The 23,422-nt window shown below is 51.3% G+C and overlaps 1 protein-coding gene across 1 annotated transcript in view; it reads left to right on the forward strand.

Moving 5' to 3' along the window:
- The window catches only part of NIN (ninein), a 111,923-nt gene that overhangs the window by 42,670 nt on the left and 45,831 nt on the right, over positions 1–23,422 (forward strand). Inside the window, exons 5-11 of the mRNA XM_062205146.1 lie at positions 9,772–9,811; positions 10,989–11,179; positions 17,697–17,843; positions 18,264–18,431; positions 19,276–19,412; positions 19,746–19,886; positions 20,164–20,338. Coding sequence (XP_062061130.1) covers positions 9,772–9,811; positions 10,989–11,179; positions 17,697–17,843; positions 18,264–18,431; positions 19,276–19,412; positions 19,746–19,886; positions 20,164–20,338 — 999 coding nt within the window. The remainder of the gene's footprint in view (positions 1–9,771; positions 9,812–10,988; positions 11,180–17,696; positions 17,844–18,263; positions 18,432–19,275; positions 19,413–19,745; positions 19,887–20,163; positions 20,339–23,422) is intronic.

Raw genomic sequence — 23,422 nt, forward strand, 5'->3', positions numbered from 1 at the left:
ATTGTCTATTCTCTCTTAGGCAGACCTGGGAGGAAGGTTGTGCAATGAATACAACTGGGGCAGGCGCTGTGCGTTCTGGCCTGGTTGGGAACAGGAGACAGCTTGTTAACTGGCTTCCTCCATAGGGAATAAAGCCCGTCTAGTGAGATTCTTATCAAAAACAAGGGGATTTGAACAATGATCTCCCTAACCATAGACAATAGGTACGTAAGCCAAAACCGGTGGCTTGCACCTTGCAGCTTCAGGGAGAAGCTGAGGGAAAAGTTAAAGCTGATTGCTGCCTGGGCCCAAGGATGGAAGGGCAGGGCCAGCCTTTGTTTGGGCGTGGGAACAGGGCAAGTTGTTTAACAGCTAAAAGCAAATAAAGAAAGAAAAAAAGGACTGATTTTACTACCCACAGTGCTCAGAGTTCAGGAAGTGTGAAGCTGACTTCTTCTCCACTTCTGCTGGTTATCATAGATGCATAACTTGGCAGTTAAAGTTGATGAATTATTCCTGTCTGTTGCATAGAGTCAACACTGAATGCAGAGCAAGCGTCTAGAAGATGGGGGCAGGCCTGCCGAGACTTTGTAGTCGGGGTACACCTGCCTTCCCATCGTTCCTGTTACCTTTTCTGCTCTAGTCTTTGACAAAGCGGTTTTATTCACAATGCCTTTTTCACAAATGATTCCACATCACCATGATAGATTTTTTTTTTTTTAAATAATGGCATTCCCAGTCTTTGCCTTTGTATTTCTGGAGTCTTATCAGATCATCTGGCTATTCCAAAAGATGAAACGCTCACTCGGGACGAGTGTGTGGGTGACTTGAAAGTGATGGAAAGAAGCCCCTTCAAAGCTTATCAGATGGCTCTGTCCCAACACAGCTGCCCGGAATTGGGTGTCCGTCCTGCTGTATCTTCCTGCCCTGGCCTGGGAGGGAGGGGTCTTGGACTCTGCCCTGCCCCTCCCTCCTTCCAGACCCATAATTTCTATTAGGCATTTTCTAACTAGAAACTAAAAGAGACAGCAGCCCACACATGAACGAGGTGATTCGTGATGATAGTAACATTTTCCAGCTGTATCATGGAATATTTTCCACATAGCAACTCCACTCTGATGAGGGTTGTTGTTGTTGTTGTTGTCAGCTCTTTTCTTTAAGGATGCTAAAATCCAGGGAACCAACACGAGTCCCCAGCCTCAGGATGAGACAAGGGTTAAGGCTGCGATGCTGAAATTCACAGTGCTTCGCGCTAGCGGCACAGAAGCTTGTTGGCAAGGTAGCCAGACGCATCTAAATGCCTGTGCATTTTAAACCATGCAATAATTCCTGTTATCCCCGGCAGGCACTTGTAGCTTTTAATTGCTTTTAAAGATGAAGGCACCGATTTGCATTCTAGTCCTGACCGGCCCTGCGGCTGACCGGTTTGTCCCTGAGTTCAGAACAGAGAGGTTCGGAGGTGAGCTGTCAGGCTGGCCCTGTCGCTTGTGCCTTCAGGGGCGGCCGTGTGGCAAGCGCACCCCTGCAGAGACCACAGCCAGCGCTCCTGGGCACGCTTCGCCTCTAGTGCCCAGCTCAGAGCTCCGGCTTCATAGATCTGGAGGATTCCGAGTGCGCTTCGCCTGGGATGCTGTGTTTTCCCAAGTCCTGGGGTTGGCTCACAGGCAGTGTCCTCACCCTGGTTCTTCTGACATTTGCTGCATGTAGCTCCGTGTGCTGTCCTGTTGCATCGGATACTGCAGCTCAGTTTGTTGGGAGCTGCTGTTCTGCTCTGGGCTTCCGAGGCTTCCCCCTTTAAAAAGAAAAAGAATCACTTTGGGCTCCAAGGCCGTGGAGGTTGGCCCAGCAACCTGTGCTGGGAGAGAACAGCCCCGTGTGTGCCCCCGTAATCGTTTTAATTAGCCGTGCACTCTGCGGGCACAGAGGTCCACATCGCGGCAGATGGCTGGTGGGGGCAGGGGCCAGGCTATTGTGGCCCACGGGCAGTGCGGGGGCTGGGGGGCCTTAGGCTGCAGATGCTGGCCTGGCTGGGGCTGGGAGCCGGGACTCAGAGTCTCCAGCCATCTGCTCCACAGTGCAGCTGAGCAGGTGTCTCTGCAGAGAAAGCATTCCTGGAATGGGTGCCACCTGCCCCACCGATGTGTGCAGGACACCCTCGTCCAGCTGTAGCACAGTCCAGGAAGCGGCCACAATGGCCTGCGTGACGTGGAGATGCCAGGGCCACAGGGCGGCTGTGGGCTCCCTTTGTCCATCTGGGGGCACGCGGGGGGGGAGGGGGGAGCAGGGGTGTGGGGTGAGACTCCTTCTGTAGCGGCCACTTTGGGGCCAGGCAACCTCTGACCCTGTCGCCTGCTACTGCTGTCACTAGGGCTGAGGGACAGAGCACTTGGCATGGTAACCAGCAGACACAGGGCAGCCCCTGCCATCTGTGGCCACCAGGGGGCACTGTCTGCAGGGGCGTGGCCTCAGGGCCAGCCCTGCTCCCAAGTGGAATCCAAGTCAAATGCTTCATCACAACCCCCAAGCTGAGAGCTGCAGCTGGGGCGACTTCCCCAGCTTTCAGGCATAGCTGGTGAAGAAGAAGTCCTTGGTGGCGGTATACAGCGTGACGTGCTGGGGTGCCATGATTAAGTCAAGCCAACTCCCTTGAAAGTTCTGTCCATTTTCAAGAATCTGAAACATCGCCGGGCTCAGTGCTGCTCTTCGTCCTGCCCTGGGCCTGGCCTTGGACATCCACGTGATAGGAAGAGTATTTCTTAACATACATTTATTTGGCAAATGCCTCGCCCTTCGGTTCTCACAGGCACTGTTCTGAAGGCGTCCCAGATCTGAAGCACATCCTCTGAGCAGCTGTTGTCTTGCAGAGAGAGCTTAAGTCACTTCCCCAAGGTCACACAGCCAGTAAGTCAGGGAGCTAAACGTCCAGGGGTCCAAACCCCTAACCCCGACCTGGTTCTGGCTGAAGTGATGAAGGTGATCGCTGAGCTTTCCTGAGTGCCCAGTGTGTGCCTCGGTACCATCAGGTGGCTTGGAGGGTCATCCCCGCCTGGCAGGTGAAAGTGCTGAGGGTGGGGCCGGCACTGTGCATAGTGCCTGCAGTGCCCACATCCCATATGGATGCCTGCTCGAGTCCTGGCTGCTCCACTTCCAATCCAGCTTTCTGCTATGGCCTGGGAGAGCAGTGGAAGATGGCCCAAGTGCTTGGGCCCCTGCACCTGCATGGGAAGACCCGGAGGAGGCTCCTGGCTTCGGATCAGCCCAGCTTCATTGGCCTAGCTCTGGCTATTGCGGTCAGTTAGGGAATGAGCCAGCGGATGGAAGATCTCTTCCTCTGCCCCTGCCTCTGCCTCTCTGTAACTCTGCCTGTTGAATAAATAAAGAAGTCTTTATTAAAGAAAAAAAAAAGTGCTGAGGGGTCACAGAAAGTGGCAGAGCCAGGTTTCACCCAGGCAGCCTCTGTGCCAAACCCTTATCCACTCCGTGACTTTTTTTCCCTCCAGAGTTGTTGCCAAATGACCCCCAAACTCGTTGGAGTGGTTGCTGTAGAACCCTAAACCTGGGTCCACTCGCCCAGCGTGCAGAATAGTGATCGATGGCATCGGGATGCTGGAAGAAAGCAGGTGTTTGTTGCAAGCACTGGACAGCTTTTGCTTTGTCCCTGGGCTCCTCAAGGAGTTAGGGGTGAGGGTTCTTACAGACTGACACTGGGGCTGGGAGGGGTGTGTTCAGCTGTGTCCAAGTTCCTGATTGGTCAGTGGTGCTCGTGACCCTCCTTTGATTGGTCGGTGATGCCGTGCTCTTCAGGGAATGTATAATGGGCAGGTGGGCTCCAGTTGACCTGGGGAAGTTAAGGGCAAGTAGCAGTCACCTTCTGCCCCAGTCCTGGAATTTCGCTGTCTGGACCTGGAATTCGCCGACACGGACCCCTCCGCTTGGTCCTGGCCTCCGAGTTTTATCTACTGCAGAAGCAGATGGCTTCTTTGTGCCCGGTTATTGGAACCTTGGGCCAGCTATGTCACTCCCTCTGTTCAGCGACTTCCGGTTGGCATGGACACCCTGGGCCGAGGCAGGCAGATGGGAAGCTGCATCCCGCCTTCGCATCCTCGGGGCTCAGGGGTTCCAACTCAGAGTGGGGAGCAGCCCAAGCCCGGCAGAATGACTACAGTGCATTCCGACTTGTTTTCCTCCAGTGAGAAGCTACATAAGATTTCCAGGGCAGAAATTAAAACTCTTACCTCCAGTCCTCCCTACCTTTCTCTCCAAAGATTGCCCTGAGTCCATTCCTTGCAGTGCACCTGGCGGGTCTGTGTGGAGGCCACCGGCCAGCTTCGGCCGTGAGTGAACGGCCCTGTTCCACAGTGATGGCCCTCTGCTCTGGTGCTGCTCCAGGAGCCGGGCATCTGAGCCGCCATCCTCCTAACCCGCCCCCGCCCCCGCCCCCTGCTTTTTTAAGTGGACCGACTGGCTCCAGGCAGTGAGAATGAAAATAAATGAGCTGTGAATGAATTAAATCTTCACACCCCCACCCTGAAATTGGAATTTAATAACAAATGTGGAGGAAGGGCTTCCCTCCCCAGTCTGCTGAAAGGAAGGGACCCTTGATGGAGGCCCCGCTGGTGTCTGGGGGTGGGCTTGGAATGAGATTGCGGCCTTTAGCATGCGCTTGTGTCTGTTCCTGGCAGGGTGGTCCTAGCTGGCCCTGTGTTTCCTCTGAAGGGTCGTGGGAGCAGTGCCGGGGCTACCATTGGGCCTCCCAGCTTTAGACCACGCCTGGGTGCTCCCCTGCCCTGCCACCCTCCCACCCCCACCTGCTTTAAGAGTTTGTGCGAGGCACTGGCTGAGCCTTAGAAGGCTATACTGTGCCTGGCCCTGTAGGGTCAGACTGTACTAGAACTCCTCTTGGGGGTGGTCTCTGTCCCCAGGCGAGGTCCCAAGTTAGCATCTCCAGGGGTTGCCACTAAGCTGAGCAGGCGTTGGCATCGGAAGAACTCGCCTACCCAGGCTGTACCCAGCCCACTCATGGGCCTCTGTTGAGGAATGTGGTACAGAATGGGTCTCACTCCTCTCCCTCCATGTGCCCCCGCCCAGGCCAGCGTTAACTTTCTGAGAATGGGCGGACAGGTGGGCAAAAGAAACCATGTAGGCTGTGCCTGTTCCCCTTGCATAAGCTACGTTCCCGACAGGAAGCTCTTCTCCCGTAGTGTCTCAGCCAAAATGTCTGTTTCATGATCTCTGTTTCCTTCCAGCCTTTGTCGGATTGAGTAAATATTTTTGCCAGTGGTAATCATTGTGAAGACAGCGTTTTCATTATGGTCTCTCACTTAATGTTTCCTGAGATGTTTTCCGATGTTTCTCTGTGGTTTTTTAATTATACTTTTAATGACTACATTAGGGTGAATCATACTACGTTATGCCCTGTTGTTCAATATTTGAGTTGTTTCTAATACTTCATTGTTTAAAAAGTGCTGTGATTTGCGTATTTATGCATATGATTTCTTCCTGCTTAGTTTGATTTTCTTGCCTTCAGATGTCAAGTGAAATTACTGAGTCAACAAGCATAAAGACTTTTTTATTTGCTTTTGTTTCATGAAGCCATTTCCTTTACTAAAAATAATGGGATCTTTTTACATGAAAACAGCTCTATTTTAAGTCATAGTCTCACTGGCCAGAGGAGTTAAATCTCTGGCTAATTTAACAAGAGCACTGTGAGTCCTTGGTGTTAGTTTACCCTTACTTCGTTGGTCCCCTATACATATATTTTTTTAAAGATTTATCTATTTATTTGAGAAGTAGAGTTAGAAAGAGAGAGAGAGATCTTCTGTCCACTGGTTCACTCCTCAAATGGCTGCAATAGCCAGACTGGGCTGATCCAAAGCCAGGAGCTTCTTCGGGGTCTCCCACATGGGTACAGCAGCCCAAGGACTTGAACCATCTGCCACTGCTTTCCCAGTCCAGTAACAGAGAGCTGGATCGGAAGTGGAGCAGTCAGGACTCAAACTGGTGCCTATATGGGATACCGGCACTGCAGGCGGAGGCTTAACCTACACACGGCACCAACCCTGGTCCCCATATTTAACGTACTGCCTTTTATAGAAATCATTGGTGTTCTTAGCATCTCTGCTGCAGTCTTGGGCATTTTTTCTTACAAACTTAAGTGAACAAGGGATGACTCCTCAGGCCTACCCACATTTATGCTTTGAGTTTAAAAGACACAGTGATGAAAAAGTTGTACAAATATAAATTTAGTATGTGTTACAAAAACAATTGTCCAAGAAAAATGACACAGTTGTGCAGGACTTTTATGTGCCAAGCACAACTCTAAGCACTTGAACCCTAATGCTATGAAATACGTACTGCTTACTCCCATTGTATAGCTGGAGAAACTGAGGCAAAAGAGATCAAGAAACTTGGCCACGTCAGAATCCAGCCCCAGGAGGTCCAGCTGCCAACCTGTGCTGCAGGTCAACACTGGATCCCATGGGGGGGGGGGGGGGGGCGTTGGAGAAAGAAGGCAGCCAGGGAGAACTGTCCTGGCAAGAATGAGGAACAGGCCCCAGAACCCGAGACTCGTGGGCGTTGGAAACAGTATTTTGGAGCTTCTTGGTTCTCGAACTCGTGACTTTTCCAAATGAGCCGAGGGTAGTTGGCGTTGTGGCATAGCAGGTGAAGCTGCTGCCTGTGAGACTGGCATCCTCTATGAGTGCCGGTTCAAGTCCTGGCTACTCTACTTCCTATACAGCTCCCTGCTAATGTGCCTGGGAAAGCAGCAGCAGGTGGCTCAAGGGCTTGGGCCCCTCTAGCCACATGGGAGACCTGGATGGAATTCCAAGCTGCTGGCTTTGGCCTGGCACTGTTCTGACTATGGAAGCCAATTGGGGAATGAACCAGAAGATGGAAGATTCTCTCTCTCTCTCTCTCTCTCTTCCCCCCTCTCCCCCTTTCCCCTTCTCTATGCAACTCTGCTTTTCAAGTAAATAATTTTTTAAAAGATTTATTTATTTATTTGAAAGTTAGAGTTACATAGAGGGAAGAGAGGCAGAGAGAGAGAGAGAGAGAGAGAGAGGCCTTCCATCTGCTGGTTCACTTCTCAATTGGCTGCAATGGCCAGAGCTGCGCCGATCTGAAGCCAGGAGCCAGGAGCTTCCTCCAGGTCTCCCACATGGGTTCAGGGGCCCAAGGACTTGGGCCATCTTCTGCTTTCCCAGCCCATCACAGAGAGCTGGATCAGAAGTGGAGCAGCTGGGTCTTGAACTGGCGCACATATGGGATGCCAGTGCTTCAGGCCAGGGCATTAACCCTCTGTGCCACAGTACCAGTCCCAATAAATAAATATTTTTTAAAAATGAATTTAGTAAATGACCAAATGTATGAAATAAATTGCATACAGTAAGACAACAGATGTAGATTTAGGGATTTTTTGAAGATGTGTGAGCTGCATTTTTGCTCCTGTGTGTCCCAGCTGGGGTTCTCTTCTTGGTTTGGGTTGGGTGGGAACCCAGGCTCCTACCATTTCTTCCATCGGGTGCTGGTGGTGGAAACCATCCCCTGCTTGTGATGTGCTGGGTCTCGATCTTGACCAAGAGTTATTAGACCACAAAACCCTATTTGTTTGTTGTAGGTGGATTTAATGGATTTCATTCCAGGCTGTTTCCAATTTATTTGCTGAATAATGACTTTTCACAGTTCCGGATGCCAGAGTAGGGTGCGCATTTGGATCATTTGGTTCTGTAGGATGAAGAATTCGTGCTGGGGACCACAGACAGGACTGCAGGACGCTTCTGAAGTGATGCTTTGTTGGCTGGCAGGTGTTTCCGTCTTCCTGTCCCTCTGTGCCTTAAACTCCCCGTCTGGAGATGCGTCTTTGTGCGGGAATGGGGGTTGAGATGAGTCATCAGAAGCAAAACCCATGCTGTGCTCCGGTTCCTTTCCATCAAGACCACGTGCATGGGCTCTTCCGAAGTTCATGGAAAATGTACATTGTGGGAAAACTGCCGGGATTTCAAAAAAAATTTTTTGTACCGAAATAAAATCATCTTTCAAGTGAATGCTTATCTGGGAGGCAAAGAGAGGGAGAGCGAGCTCCCATCGGCTGGTTCACTCCCCAGTGCCTGTAATGGCTGAGACAGGGCCAGGAGCTGGGAAACAGTCCAAACTTCCTACATGGGTGGCTGGGACCCAGTACACCCAAGCCATCACCTGCCACCTCCCAGAGTGCACATTAGCAGGCAGCTGGATTCCAGAGCAGAGCTGGCACTCAGGCTTGGGCACTGTCACTTAGGGTGTGGGCGTCTCAGGTGGCATTCTAACCGAAAGGCCGCAAGCCCGCCCAGACTTTGCTTTTAATTTAACTCAGCTTTTCCATGAACTTTTGAAGTATCTTCCTATTCAGTTGTCACCAGAAGGAGCTGGAGGGAACTTAGATGCTTTGTTAGAGCCTTTTAGTGTCTTCTCTCTGGCAAGAATTCTCTATCTCTGGGGCCAGTGTTGTGGCGTAGGGAGTGAAGCCACACCTGCAACACCAGCATCCCATACAGGCTCCAGTGTGAGTCCTGGCCACTTCACTTCCGATCCAACTCCCTGCTGATGCACCTGGAAAAGCAGCAGAGGGCGGCCCAAGACCCTGGGCCCCTGCACCCACGTGGGAGACCAGGAAGAGGCTCCTGACTCATGGCTTAGGACCGGCCCAGCTCTGGCCATTGCAGCCATTTTTGGGTAGTGAACCAGGGGATGGAAGACCCATCTCTCTCTGTCTCTCCCTCTCTGTAACTAGGCCTTTCAAATAAATAAAACTTTTAAAAAAAAAAATGCACCTCAGCATCGTCAGTCTGGGCTTTCACTGTCACATGGCTGAATGTGCCAGACTTCCTGCGCTGGTGCTGTCTTTGGGCTCCAAGTCAGGCTGAGAGCTGTGGAATCATGGGAGAGGAGCTGGGTGTGTTACCAGTGGCAGCTTCACCTTCAGAATGGTGGAGACAGCAGCCTGGTTTTTAAAGGGGCACTCACCTTTTTTCCAAGGGTTGCCTTTGAGGGTGCTAGACCCCCACCCCCAGCAGGAATGGGTGTCCCCTCTCCGTGGCCATCAGCTGGAAGCAGCCCAGTGCCAGCCACACCACGGAGCAGGGGCCACATTTCGGTCCTGACTGTGCCCTGAGTTAGGTAGTTTGGCATAATACACCAACCACCCTCTGTGACCTTGGAGAAGACCCAGTCGTAACGTGGCGCAAGGGAGCAAGATGCTCTAATTCTGATAAACTTCACCACGCGTGCTGTCACTCACCGGTGTCACGTGTCTTGATTTCACGAAACTTCCTAGCTGCCGTGACCTGGGCTGCCTGTCTCTCTCCTCGCTCTGGCGCAAGCGCATTGGGCTGCTGGCTTCCTCACTCGGCAGGTGGAGAAGCACTCCCTTCTCTTGCCTGCCTTCTCTGCAGCTCAGCCTTAGGTGGCACTTCAGGCGTTGCTTCTTCCAGGAAGATTGCCCTGATCTCCCAAGTCCGGGGGGTCCCGTGTAGGCTCCTCATAGCATCCTAAGCAACTGCTTCTCCTCCAAGTACTTGCGGTAGGTTGGTTTACAGATGAGAGGGATCTGTATGTGGCACCGCAGATGCCCGCCGGTCCCCTTTGCTCGGCCACTTCGGCGAAGAGACCCCACTCAGAGGAAAGCACTGGGCTGTCCCGAAAGCATGAGACTCCCCCAGGCGAAGCGTTGAGAGCTGGAGAGGGCCTCCGGGTAGGAGGGGCTCCAGTTGCTTTGAGTTCTGCAGCTCACTCTTTGTCTCTTGCCTTCCTCAGCGCTGGAAGCCACAAGGCAGTGAGGAGTATGAAGCTGAAGGTAAGAGCCCAGCGGGTGTCAGGACCTACCAGGAGGGAAGGGGCGGCTGCTGTTCATAGGGTGCTCCCCAGACTCCACCTTTCTGGGTCTCTCTACTAGAAACAGCAACACAAGTGTATCCCCAGCTGATAGCTCATAGCCTTAAAATCCTCGCGTTTAACACCTGCAAGAGATGGCACCTAGGATGTAGGATCCTACTTGCAGGCTAATGACTCTTTGAGACAGACTTTCAAACTTAATGTGCTAGCAGTCCTAAGTGTGTTAAAAATCCTCTGCCAAGTACCAAGCGAGTGTTATTAAGCATCAGAACGTGTTGATCCTCTGGCCACCAGAGGGCACTGTGGCTCAGCTGACTCAGCGGGACTGCGGTGTGATGACAGCGCATGCGCAGTAAGAGCTGCTTTCTGTCCAAAAGCAGTAGGATAGCCCTAAGCTCCTCTCCTCCCTCCAGGGTTCTTCCAGGCACGGGCATTGAGCCAGTGATTATCTCACATTTAAGTGATGTCATCACAGAATCCCTAATATGTGAGTGCATGACAGCCCAGTAGGCCCTTGTAATAAACACACCTAAGGAGTCTGGCTTCTTAAACAAGGTCCTCTGATCCTTAAGTCTCCAAACTGAACTTACCTTGAATATATCGGCCATCAGGACCTTGCACCTGGCAAACCATTCCTTCCTTCACGTTGGTCTGTTTGGTTTCTGTAGGTCCAGATATTCATATGTGCAGATTTAGAGGCAGGCTCATAGTGAAAATCTTGAAATATAAAATTCTTTTTCTGTCCAGTAAAAGCTACTTTTGTACTTGGACCAGAACATGGAGACGGGTAACGGTAGTTGAAGCAGGGTTTATAAAGCACTTTGGAATGGCTCTCAGCCAGCCTCATAGTCACCAACAGGCTCGGCTGGTGACGGTCTCAGCTGGGATCCGTGCAGTGGAGCCCTAGAAATGGCGTTCCTCACACAGCCACGACTGCCGGGAGACACAGCCCTGCCTGTCTCATCTGGCAGCAGCCTAAGGACGGGGGGTTCCGTTGCATCAGCCCTTCAGGCGTGTATCAAAATGGATTCGGTCGTGGGTGTTTATTTTCAAAGCCACATTTTTTTTCCCATTGGGAGTAGGCGATCTGTCTTTGTGATTCCTTTGGAGACAGCACAGTGTACTGGCTGTCATTTCAGGCCAGTTAAGGTTTTGGAACCCAGACGATTTGAATGCCTCGCCGAGTGGGACTGCCCCGCCCCCCGACTGGATAGAAGAGAAACTTCAAGAAGTGTGCGAGGATTTGGGCATCACCCGTGATGGTCACCTGAACCGGAAGAAGCTGGTCTCCATTTGCCAGCAGTATGGCCTGCAGGATGTGGACGCGCAGGTAGGCGTGCTGTGTGCCTCCACTCAGGAGTCGCGCTGCTGAGAGAAGCGTAGCTGGCCCACGTGAGCGTCTGCTCTCTGGTGGCTTCCTGCAGCTCGCCAGACTCCATTGGCTTCTTTCCTAGGAAATGCTATCTGAGGATTTGTCTTTGAGGGGCTCACACTGGGTTGTGGGGCGGGGGGAGGACCACAGCGGTTAACACATCTGGAGCCCGTGCCACGTGCCCAGCACTGCTGGTCACCGGGAGATGGGAACGTGTCAGTGGGTTGCTCTGAACGTACAAAGAAGAGTTTGGAAAGTGCACCCAGCAGACTCTTAATTTGTACAACTCCAAGCATTAGGCTCTCTGAAAAACGGAGGGAACCCGCAGGACCGGGCCCATGAGTAGCTGTGAAACCCAGGAAGGTAAATCATTCCAAGATGCGTCTTGCAAAGGGCCAAAAAGAAGGATTAGAGAGAATTAGAAGTGAGGGCCACCGTGGTAGCCTTGGGAGTCTTTGATTGTAATGCCATCTGCTGACTGCTTGCTCCAGAGGATAAGTGGTATCGGCTTCCTAAACAAGAAGGAGATTTCTCATCAAAAGCTTCTAAGGAGCCCGGCTTGCAGAAAAGGGTTTTTTCCTCCCCACTCGTGTACGCGGCCACTGCGCGCCCCTTGACCACCTGTATAGCAGCTCAGTGGGAGTTGATTTGTCGGCGGTGGTGGTGGACTCATCAAATCTCCTAAATTGTAAACCAGTGCAGTGTGCAGAACCTTGGGCTGCTCTGTTGCCAGGAAATATTGCACGAACTTGGATTATTTATCTAGAAACAATTCTTGGAATGAACTTGCAAGGAGCCACACGATCTTCCGTAGCAGGGGTCTCCGAAACCCAGGGCTGCGGCTGGGGGTGGGGGTCGCCTGCTGAGCATAGCTTCTCCTTGTGCCTTTCCTCCTAGAGGGCGTTCTTGCCCTCCCTCCAGTTAGCTTTAAACCTCAGAGAGCCTGAGTGTTGGCGATGATCTCCGTAACATGCAGCTCAGAGTCCTACCCTTGACAGCTGAGAGCAAGGTGAGAATCCGTCACTGCCCTGTCTCGCATACCCAGGAAGTGTGGTCACTGCTGCCCACTTCGATAAGGGACACTCCAGTCACCGTCTCATTGCCAGGGCTGGGAGTGTCAGGGTGGGGATGCAAACTGGCCCTCTGGATGCCAGATCTGGCCCAAAGCCTCTTTCATTCGGCTTCCCTGTGCTTACTGAACAACTGTACTTTCTGGGACCAGTGTTGTGGTGCAGCAGGTTAAGCTGTTCTTGCACTGCCCACATCCTATATCACAGAGCCAACTCCAGTCCCAGCTGCTCCACTTCCGATCCAGCTCCCTGCTAATAGCCCTGGGAAAGCTGCAGAAGATGGCCCACGTGCTTGGGCCCCTGCTACACACATGGGAGACCCAAAAGAAGCTCCTAGCTCTTGGCTGAAATAAATCTTTTTTATTTGAAAAGGTAGTTACAAGTGGAGAGAGGGAGAGAGAGAAAGTTCTTCCATCTGTTGGTTCACTCCCCAAATGGCTGCAATGGCCAGAGCTGAGCTGATCCGAAGCCAGGAGCTTCTTCCTGGTCTCCCACTAAGCCACAGCGCTAGCCCCTCAAATCTTTATTAGAAAATGAATTTTCTAAAAAAAAGAAAATGAATTTTCTGCTACTTTTTTTTAAATTCAGGAGAGTTTTTGCATAACTCCCAAGATGAGGCTGTATTCCGTGGGCGGTGAGACACAGCCAGCTCCTTCGGAGAGGGTGTCAACTCGGCTTCCATTCCCCAGCTCTTGCTGCTGTCTGAAGTCTTAAACCCTTCCTGCCTCATTCATTTGCATCACCTTCTGGGTTCCTTGGGCTGTTTGGGTTTGCAATCCCTATTCTGGTGCCACAGGAAACCTGCCATCCAAAGAGCTGGCGAGGGGATTGTGGGGACTCTGGTGTCCGCACAGTCCCAGCTGCAGCTCCTGCTCAGAGCACAGGGGGTGCCCTTGCTGTCCATTTCACCTGCATTCTGCCCGTCTGCCCTCTGCTGAACTCACATCCTTCTAAGCCCCCCTTGCCCACTCTGCCATCTGTCGTAACTGCAGCCCTCACCTGCCCCGCTGCTTCGACTGCTCCAGGTGAAGGGTGTTCAGGCAATCAGCTGTGTACTGATTTGGCCAAGGTCATAAGGTTGACCAGTGTGGATCTGTGGTTAGCGGCAGAGTCAGCCTTGTTAATTCCCATCACTGCACCTGGTTTCCAGTGCAGCTTCTGATTGGATGACCTTGACAACCGCGTTCCTGTGGATGCTAAGGAGGAGGCACAAAAACCCAAGAATTTTGTGCTATGCGTACCTCTCTGTTTATTTGATCACAAGAGTCTCTCTTAGGAATTCTTAGTTCTCCCAGTGATTTCCACGCTCTGGAAATTTCTTATCTCCAGAGGAAGCATTAACAAAGCAAAAATTGGGGTCAGTGTGTGGCATGGCATGTTAAGCCACAGCCTGCAATGCCTGTGTGGGCACAGGTTCGAATCCCAACTGCTCCACTTCTGATCCAGCTGCCTGCTCATGCACCTGGGAAAGCAGGGGAAGATGGCCCAGGTTCTTGGGCTCCTGCCACCCACTTGTGAGAGCTGAATGAAGCGCCTGGCTTCAGTCTGGCCCAGCTCTTGCATTTGCGGACATTTGGGGAGTGAACCAGCAGATGGAGGATCTCTCTCTGTGTCTCTCCTCTTTCTCTGTAACTCTGACTTTTAAAAAAAAAGAGAGAGAGAGAGAGAATGGAGACTGCTGTTTCCTTGTCGATGTGAAGTAGAAAACAGAGATAAAAGAAATGCCTCAAGGGTTTCTATGAAGGATGAAACCAGTGCTGGGTAGAGCAGTTAAGACACCATCTGGGATGCCCAGATCCCAAGCCAGAGTGCTGGGGTTCAAGTTCCCAGCTCTACCCTGATTTCATCTTGCAGCTGAAGCACAGCCTGGGAGGGTGCAGGTGCACTGTGAGGGACAGCAGGTGATGACTCAAGTAGTTGGACCCCTGGTCCTGACATGGGGGACCCAGACTGAGTTCCTGGCTCCTGACTTTGACCTAGCCCAGCCCTGGCTATTGCAGACATTTGGGGAGTGAACCAGAAGATGGGAAATTCTCCTCTCCCTCTCTCTCTCTCCCTCTCTCCCTCTTCCTCCCCTTCCCCCTCCCCTCCCCCTCCCCCTCCCCTCTCCCTTTCCCTTCCTCCTCTCTCCCCTCTTTCTCTCTCCTCTCTTTCTCTCTTCTCTCTCTCTCTCTCCTCTCTCCTCTCTCTCTCTCTCTCGTTCACTCTCTCTTTTACTTTAAAGATTTGTTTATTTCAAAGGCAGAGTTACAAAGAGAGAAGGAGGGACAGAGAGGGATATTCCAACCACTAGTTCACTCCTCAAATGTCTGTAATTGCTGGAACTAGGCCAGGCTGAAGCCAAGAGCCTGGAACTCTATCTGGGTCTCTCACATGGGTGGCCAGCGCCCAAGCTCTCAGACCATCATTTGTTGCTTTCCAAGGAGCATCAGCAGGGACTGGACATGGAGCATCCAGGACTCAAACTGGTGCTCATATAGGATGCTGGCATCACAGGCTGTGACTTAGCCCACTGTGCCACAATGCCAGCCCCACTATGCCTTTCAAATGAATAAAATAAATAAGTTTTAAAAGAATAGTACCTGTTTTCAAATGATGAGAATCCTGGTAGTAGTCTAAATGTATGAAATGAGTATGAAAAACTCAAAAATATGTTATAGAGAATTTAGGCTTTTAGAATGGACAGAGTGTAGGCTTTAAGCAACAAGAGTAAATTTATTGCTTGTTCATAGAGACTTGGGGGTGACCCTGGGAGCTTGTTAGAAAGGCAGGATCTCAGGCAGCCGGTGCTGAGGCACAGTGGGTGAAGCCGCTGCCTGTGAGGCTCACATCCCGTGTGGGTGCCAGTTCGTGTCCTGGCGGCTCCACTTTCCATCCAGCTTTCTGCTTTTCTTTGGGCCGGGGAAAAGCAGTGGGAAAAGCCCCCCACCCACTTGGGAGACCAGGATGAAACTGTTGGCTTCTGGCTTCGGCCTGACACAGCCCTGACTATTACAGCTATCTGGGGAGTGAAGCAGCAGATAGGAGAGCTCTCTGTCTCTCTCTGCCTCCCCATCTTTCTTGGTAATTCTGACTTTCAAATAAATAAATATATCTTTAAGAAAAAAAAGAAATGTAGACTCTGGGGGCTGGCGTTGTGGTATAATGACTTAAGCCACTGCTGCATTGCTGGCATCCCATGTTGGAGTGCTGGGTTTGGGTTGTGTCTGCTTCATTTCTGATCTACCTTCCTGCTAATGGCCTGGGAAAGCAGTGGAAGATGGTCCAAGTGCTTGGGAGTCCCTAGTGGAGTTTCTGGCTCCTGGCTTCAGCCTGGCACAGCCCTGGGTATTGTGGTCATTTGGGGACCAATAGATGGAAGATATTTTTCTCTCTCTCTGTCTCTCACTTGTTCATTCACTCTGCCTTTCAAATAAAATTAATCTTAAAAAAAAAAAAAAAAAAGGTAAAGCCGCTGCCTGCAGTGCCGGCATCCCATGTGAGCGCTGGTTCGAGTCCTGGCTGCTCCACTTCCGATCCAGCTCTCTGCTGATGTGCCTGGGAAGGTAGCAGAGGGTGGCCCAAGTCCTTGGGTTCCGCCACCCACACAGGAGATGGAGGAAGCTCCTGGATTCTGGCTTCAGATCAGCTCATCTCTGGCTGTTGCGTCCATTTAGGGAGTGAACCAGTGGATGGAAGACCTCTCTCTCTCTGCCTCTGCCTGTAACTCTGCCATTCAAATAAATAAATAAATATTAAGAAAGAAAGAAAGAAAGACAAGCAGATGCAGAGGACCGGCCCCAGACTGAGCAGAGAGGAGTCTGCGTTCAAGAGATGCCAGGTGATTTCTGCTCCATGCAGGGGAGGCCTGTTCACGGACAGACACGTTCACCCGAGATACGGAAGCCCTGCCTGCCAGGGTGCGGGTTTGCTGTCCCCTTCTGCTGGCAGCTTCAGCGACTCACCGTGCTCCGACCCCCTTCCTTTTCCTCTGTGGGGCTGGGGAACAAACTGCCTCAGGCGAGCCTCTGGGCGGGACTGTGTTCAGTCTCCCTGTGCCCTGTTCTGTGATGACAACTGCTAGATCATGGTCAGAGGGTGCAGGACAGCTGTTCTAAACCCCCTTGGCTACAGCTCCTGGAGCCCACCTGTTGCACACAAAAGCCTCCTCGTCCAGTCTGTTTCTCTTGAGCCAAAGCATTGGAACAAAACCCAGACACACCCTGTGGTGTCCTGAAGCCCTAGTTAGGGGCTTAAGACCCAAACTCTTCAGTCTTTGCCGTCTGTCTGAAACCACATCGTTGTGCTGTGCTGGCCCACAGGTTTCAAAACTGCGTGGAGGCCGGCGCCACGGCTCAATAAGCTAATCCTCCACCTGCGGCGCCAGCACACCAGGTTCTAGTCCCGGTTGGGGCGCCAGATTCTGTCCCAGTTGTCCCTCTTCCAGGCCAGCTCTTTGCTGTGGCCCGGGAGTGCAGTGGAGGATGGCCCAAGTGCTTGGGTCCTGCACCCTCATGGGAGACCAGGAGAAGCACCTGGCTCCTGGCTTCGGATCAGCGCGGTGCACCAGCCGCAGCGGCCATTGAGGGATGAACCAACAGAAAAGGAAAACCTTTCTCTCTGTCTCTCTGTCCACTCTGCCTGTAAAAAAAAAAAAAAAAAAAAAAAACAACTGCGTGGATGCCATGTATCACTTAGGGGCACTGCAAGTATAAAAGAATAATGAGGGGCTGGCCCTGTGGCATGGCAGATAAAGCTGCTGCCTGCAGGGCTGGCATCCCATATGGGCTCCAGTTCGAGACCTGGCTGCTCCACTTCCAATCCCGCTCTCTCCTATGGCCTGAGAAAGATGTAGAAGATGGCCCAACACCTTGGGCCTCTGTACCCGAATGGGAGACCCAGAAACTCCTGGTCCTTGGCTTTGGATCAGCACAGTTCTGGCCATTGCAGCTAATTGGGGAGTGAACCAGTGGATGGAAGACCTCTTTCTCTCTGCCTCTCCTCCTCTCTCTCTCTCTCTCTGCCTCTCTCTGCCTCACCTCTCTCTGTGTAACTCTTTCAAATAAATAAATAAATCTTAAAAAAAAAATGACTGTTTCTATTGTTGACACTGGGAAGCTGAATCTTGATATTCTTTTAATTTATAATAATAGGTAGCAACATTTAAGACATCTGTTGTAAAATGTGAGTAAGAGAGAAAGCAATGACTGACTTGCATAAGAGAAGGAAGATGCTGCGAATGGATGTTCACATCGTTGGTGTGAGGTGGCAAGAGACGGTAAACTCAGTCAAGTGAGAGTAAAGGGCCTCGTAGCAGCCGAGTGTGTGGACTTGGGGGAGCCACACCGGTGCTGACTTCTATCGGCCAGGAGTGTGCTTTGGGCCTTGTGTTGTTTTGTGTAAAATATGTGGTTGCTCTTTTCTAGACGCTTGAGGAAGCATTCCATAACCTTGACCCTGAAGGCACGATGAGTGTGGAAGACTTTTTCTACGGTTTGTTTAAACACGGGAAGTCCCTTACGCCCTCCGCATCGACTCCGTACAGACAGCTGAAAAGGCACCTCTCCATGCAGGTAAAAATGCCAGAAGGCGGCTGTGAAAGGCGAACCCGTTTGGATCATTGCCAGGGAGGTGATGCGCCGTGTGAGGCGCAAAGAGTCAGACAGACTCAACTATCAGGAAGGGGAGTGTGGGCTAAGGAATGATCCTAAACGACAGCCCAGGCCACTACACAGGCCTGTTAGTGTCAGCTCGGGGCCTGAAGAAGCCCTAAGTAGAAGCGCGTCTTGTCTAAGTCACAGCACCCCCTGAGGAGCTCTGTGAGCCTGCCTGGCCCGGAGCAGAGCACACAGCGGCCACGTGCCCTTGCTCGCTAGCAGTGGCCGGCAGTCGTGCTTGTCGTGGTCAGCACTGGACACACCCGGGCTCGCCCGGCAGCTGGTCAAGATGCTCAGAGCCAGGCTCAGCTCGCGGTGGTCCCTTTCCTCTTGCAGTCCTTTGATGAGAGCGGCCGGCGCACCACAACCCCCTCCGGCAAGACGGGCACCGTTGGCTTCCGGGTCTTCTCCAGCCTGGATGACGGCATGGGCCAGGCCTCCGTGGAGAGAATCCTGGACGCCTGGCAGGAGGAGGGCATCGAGAACAGCCAGGAGATCCTGAAGGTCTGGCCCCAAAACGGGAGGAGAGAGGCAGGCTGGGGGAGGGTTGAACATCTCCAGTTCTTTCCGGGACTCTCTGATCTGACTTGATTTTACTTCTTGATTCTTCTGTTCACAAGATCTCAGAGATCAGCAGGTAAGTAACTTTTCCTACCTCTTGCGAGTCATCTGTGGCTAATTACTTGCCCTATTTGTAACCCCAAAATTATTGACGTGAGAAATGTTCTTAACTATCTCTACTTGGAACAGACTAGAATTATACCATTGTATTGGGTGGCAGTACTGGACAATGTTTTATTACATGGAAATAACTGATAACCATATTATACTCTGCTTAAAGAGAACTTCGTTAAATTCTAGAGTGAAGATTGTTCTTTTTTTCTTTAAAGACTTATTTATTTACTTGAAAGTCAAAGTTAGAGAGATAGAGAGAGAGAGAGGTCTTCCATCTGCTGGTTCACTCCCCAGTTGGCTGCAATGGCTGGAGCTGCGCCGATCCGAAGCCAAGAGTCAGGAGCTTCTTCGGGGTCTCCCATGTGGGTGCAGAGGCCCAAGGACTTGGGCCATCTTCTACTGCTTTCCCAGACCTTGGCAGAGAGCTAGATTGAAGTGGAGCAGCCAGGGCTTGAACCTGTGGCCATAAGGGATGCCAGCACTGCAGGCGGCAACTTTATCCACTACACCACAGTGCCAGCCCATGAAGATTGTTCTTAAGCTGTCACTAAAGAAATGCACCCATCCCGATCTAGACCGTACTTAGTCCCCTGAGTTTGTATAACCTTCATGTTCTCTGCTTTCGGAGGATAGAACTTGTCATTTTTTCTTGAACTTCTGTTCTGATTTTTAGGCCTTGGATTTCAGCCTTGATGGAAACGTCAACCTGACAGAACTGACACTGGCTCTTGAAAATGAACTTTTGGTCACCAAGAACGGCGTCCACCAGGCGGCTCTGGCCAGCTTCAAGGCTGAGATCCGGCATTTGTTGTGAGTTGAGCAGGTTTGCCTGCCCCATCCCTTTGCCTGCTTGCCCATCAAGTCCATCAGATGCCCTCAGCAAAGTCCCTTGTTCTGTTCTCCCACTCTGGGCGCACCTGTGGCTAATTTCTCTCACTGAACTAGGGACAGATCTTCCTACCACAGTAGGAAAGGGAGGCGGAGCTTAGACTGGCGCGCAGGCTGTGGAAGGCCCCTTTGTTGGGGAGAGTTTGGGTTGTCTTGGTTTTGGCTTCACACTGAAGCAAGCCAGAGGAGAGCTTTTTCAGTCCTCCTGCTGCCTAGAAACCGTTTCCCGTGAACTCCCTTTGTTTCTGATTCCAGAGAACGAGTGGATCAGGTGGTCCGAGAGAAAGAGAAGCTGCGGTCAGACCTGGACAAGGCTGAGAAGCTCAAGTCCCTCATGGCCTCGGAGGTGGACGATCACCACGCGGCCATCGAGAGGCGGAATGAGTACAACCTCAGGTGCGACCCCTAGGGCGACTCCTCCTCCCCTTCCCACCACCCTGGCTCGCACGGGGGGCGCCTGCAGCTACAGGACCGCAAAGGCAGGGGGCGCTGTGCCTGCTTGGCCGCCGCTAGCTCTAGTGGTTTAGCTGTGGCCACGCCTAAAAGAAACCAGGACACCCTAGGTATTTGCAGGAGGGCGTCTGCCTCTCTGACGAAGCTTCCATCTTTGGCAGATGCTCGGAGGGACCAGGGAGGGGTTTGATGGTAGCTTCTCGACTTTTCCTGCTCGCAGGAAACTGGACGAAGAGTACAAGGAGCGCATAAGCACTCTAAAGAATGAACTGCAAAGAGAGAGGGAGCAGATCCTGCAGCAGGTGGGCAAGCAGCGTGGAGAACTTGAGCAGGAAATCGAAAAGGCGAAAACAGAAGAGAACTACCTCCGGGACCGCCTCGCGCTGTCTTTGAAGGTAATGATCTTGTAGGTTCTGGGGTCTGCGTCCCTACTGGGGACACCCCGTGGAACTGTCCCGCCTGCCAAGGGGACAGGTATGCGTAGGGCTCGGTCCCAGCTTGCTGTGTGTTTGCCCTGCTGGCCTCTGGGTTGCAAGCACACCCAGGCTTCTGGTGTGCTGACAGCACTGACGAGCGGTGATCTTGTCCTTGTCACCCCCTGCCGTTGCTTGGGGTCTTCAGGGCTGTGTGGCACTGGTTGACACCCTCGTGTCCACAGCCGCTCGTCCAAGCCCGTCCCGCTCCCTCATATCCCTTCCTCATTCCCTGCTTGTCCTTACCCAGCAGATGGCTCACCTCCTGCCACATGGAGGCTGTTTCTCTCCTGTACCCTCCCTCTCCTCCTGGCCCTCCGTGGAGGAAGTGGTCCCTCTGTTTTCCACACTCCCTCACCAGAAAAGCTGGTGCAGGGGTCTGGGGTCAGTTGGCCTGGTTGCAGTCTGGGTTCCCCAACGTGCTGGGAAGCCTGGACCAAGTCACTTACCCCCGTTCCGAATGCACATGTGGATGCTGTGGTAAAGCTAACACCCACGTCCACCCTGGGCATTGGTGTGGGGCTCATCTCATCCGGTGCATTGTGCAAAACCGTGAGTACAAATGAAACATTTGCCACGGCTGCTCTTAGGAAAGCTTCCTGGAACAACACACATCAAAAATAGAGCTAATTATCACTCCCTCACCAGCCAACTGCCTCCTCTCCGGAATTTTTTCCTGAGCCCCGTGATCACCATGTGCTGAAATCCCAGGAGCTGGCGTTCTCAGTGTCCCTCACCTGTGGTCCGTTTGTCCCTCGCAGAGTCGCGCTGATGCTCTCCAGTGCCTCTGCGGTGTGTCCCCTCCCTGCTGTCACAGCGACCTTCCTAGGGATCCGTTCTGGTGAGGCTGGTGCACTTTATAGAAGCACAGCCACACGTGAGCAGTCCAGGCCGCAGAAAGGGGGCTCATCCCCCCCCACCTGTGCCTTTCTCGCCCAGCTCCTGCCGGCAGCTGCCAGCCCCATGCCCACGCCCCCACTGCACCTCCACCAGCTCTCTTACTTCCTCAGGGGCCAAACCCTCTGACCCCTCCCCAGCTGTCCCCAGCCTGCAGGCCCAGTGACAGCTGCATCCGCATCTCAGTCGATTCTTTGTCGCCAGGGGATGGTGCGTCTCCTGGCACAGCCTTGGCAGCTGTGTCCACATCCACCTCTCTCCCTGTGCTCAGCACCGGTCTCTGATTTGTCCGAGCCCCAGCACCACGCCTGATACACAGCGATGGCATCTTAGTGCCCTAGCATCTGAGCTGAGATGTATTTTGAACAATTAAAGTTATAGAATTGGCATTTTAGGAGAAGTTGGCATTTGAAAAATAATGCTTCAAATACATTCTTCTGTGCTCCATATTGCTATGTGAGGGTGTGAACTAGAATATATTAAAGAATGTACTGGCTCTATATTCTTTTGGCAAGATAATCTTTGAAAATAATGTTCTGCCAATCAGCCTTTAACACTGGAGGGGGAAATATCAAATGGCTTGTATATGGATTTTTTTCAACAAACGTGGGTGGAAATCTCTCTCAAAAGTATTGTATATGCAGGTCCAGTTTTTATTTCTTTTTGAAAGGGGGAGAAAGAGAGAGAGGGAAGGAGAGAGAACGCTACCATCTGCTAGATCACTCTCCAAATGCCTGCAATGGCCAGACCTGGAGCCAGGAAGTCAGCCCAGGTCTTGCACGTGGGTGGCAGAGACCCAGGCACTCGAGCCATCATCTGCTGCCTCCCAGGGTCCACGTTAGTAGGAAAGTAGCATTGGGAACAGAGCCAGGAGCCAAACTTGGCCGCTCTGATACACAATGCTTGCAATCTAACCAGCATCTGAACCACGAGGCCTTATGCCAGCCCCTCAGACCCTTTTAAATGAAGAAGACAAAGACTTCATGAGGGTTTCAGGTGATATTTTATGATAAGAATTTAAACATGCACAGATCGTGAACAGCTTACACGTATAGCTTTTATATCCTTAACCAGAATTAGTTTATAAATATAAAACACACTAGAATATCAGTATGTTAAAATTGATTTTATTCTATTTTTTGTAGCTTTTCTGATTTCTGCTGGCGCTGAACAAAGTATTTTGTAACCAGTTTTCTTTCATTTTACAGTATATTTTTATACTTTCACATCATTTAGTATTCTATTGCAGTGTTGTCCAAGGAAATACAATGCAAGCTACATGTGGAATTTCAAACTTGTAAATAGCTCTGATAAAAGGTAAAAAGAAACAGGTGAAATTATTTTTAACTCATCTAATATCTCCAAGACATTGTCATTTGGCATGTAATCAGTATACACAAAATATTACTGAGCTATTTTGTATTTTTGTACTATTCAAAATATGGTAATTTATACCTACAGCTCATCCCGGTTTATATGAGGGCATTTCAAAAAGTTTTTGGAGAAACTGAAATAGAAGATAATTTTGGTGCCAAAATTTTGAAACCCATGCATAATTTTCTGATAAGAATCATTTTCCATAAATTTTTTGAAGACTGCTCTACTAGATGTATTTCAAGTGTTCTGTATCTACATGTGGCTGCTAGTGGCTGTCATGCAATATTGTTGTTTTGTTTTATATATTTTTAAAGATTTATTTATTTGAAAGACATTTATTTATTTATTTATTTATTTAAGATTTATCCATTCATTTGAATGGCAGAGCCACAGAGAAGCAGAGGCAGAGAGAGAGAGGTCTTCCATCTGTTGGTTCACTCTCCAGATGGCAGCAATGGTCAGAGCTTCAATGATCCAAAGCCAGGAGCCTCCTTTGGGTCTCCCACACAGGTGCAGGGGCCCAAGCACTCAGGCCATCTTCCACTCCTCTCCCAGGCCACAGCAGAAAGCTAGATCGGAAAAAAGTACAGTAGCTAGGACTCAAAGCAGTGCCAGCACTGCAAATGGTGGCTTTACTCACTGCATCACAGCGCCAGCCCCTGTTTTTTTCTTTTTTGAGAGTCACCCAGAGAGAGAGGGAGACATAAATAGTTCTCACCTCAAATTACTTCA

This window comes from Lepus europaeus, chromosome 11, assembly GCF_033115175.1.
Source record: "Lepus europaeus isolate LE1 chromosome 11, mLepTim1.pri, whole genome shotgun sequence".
In the NCBI taxonomy this organism is placed as follows: Eukaryota; Metazoa; Chordata; class Mammalia; order Lagomorpha; family Leporidae; genus Lepus; species Lepus europaeus.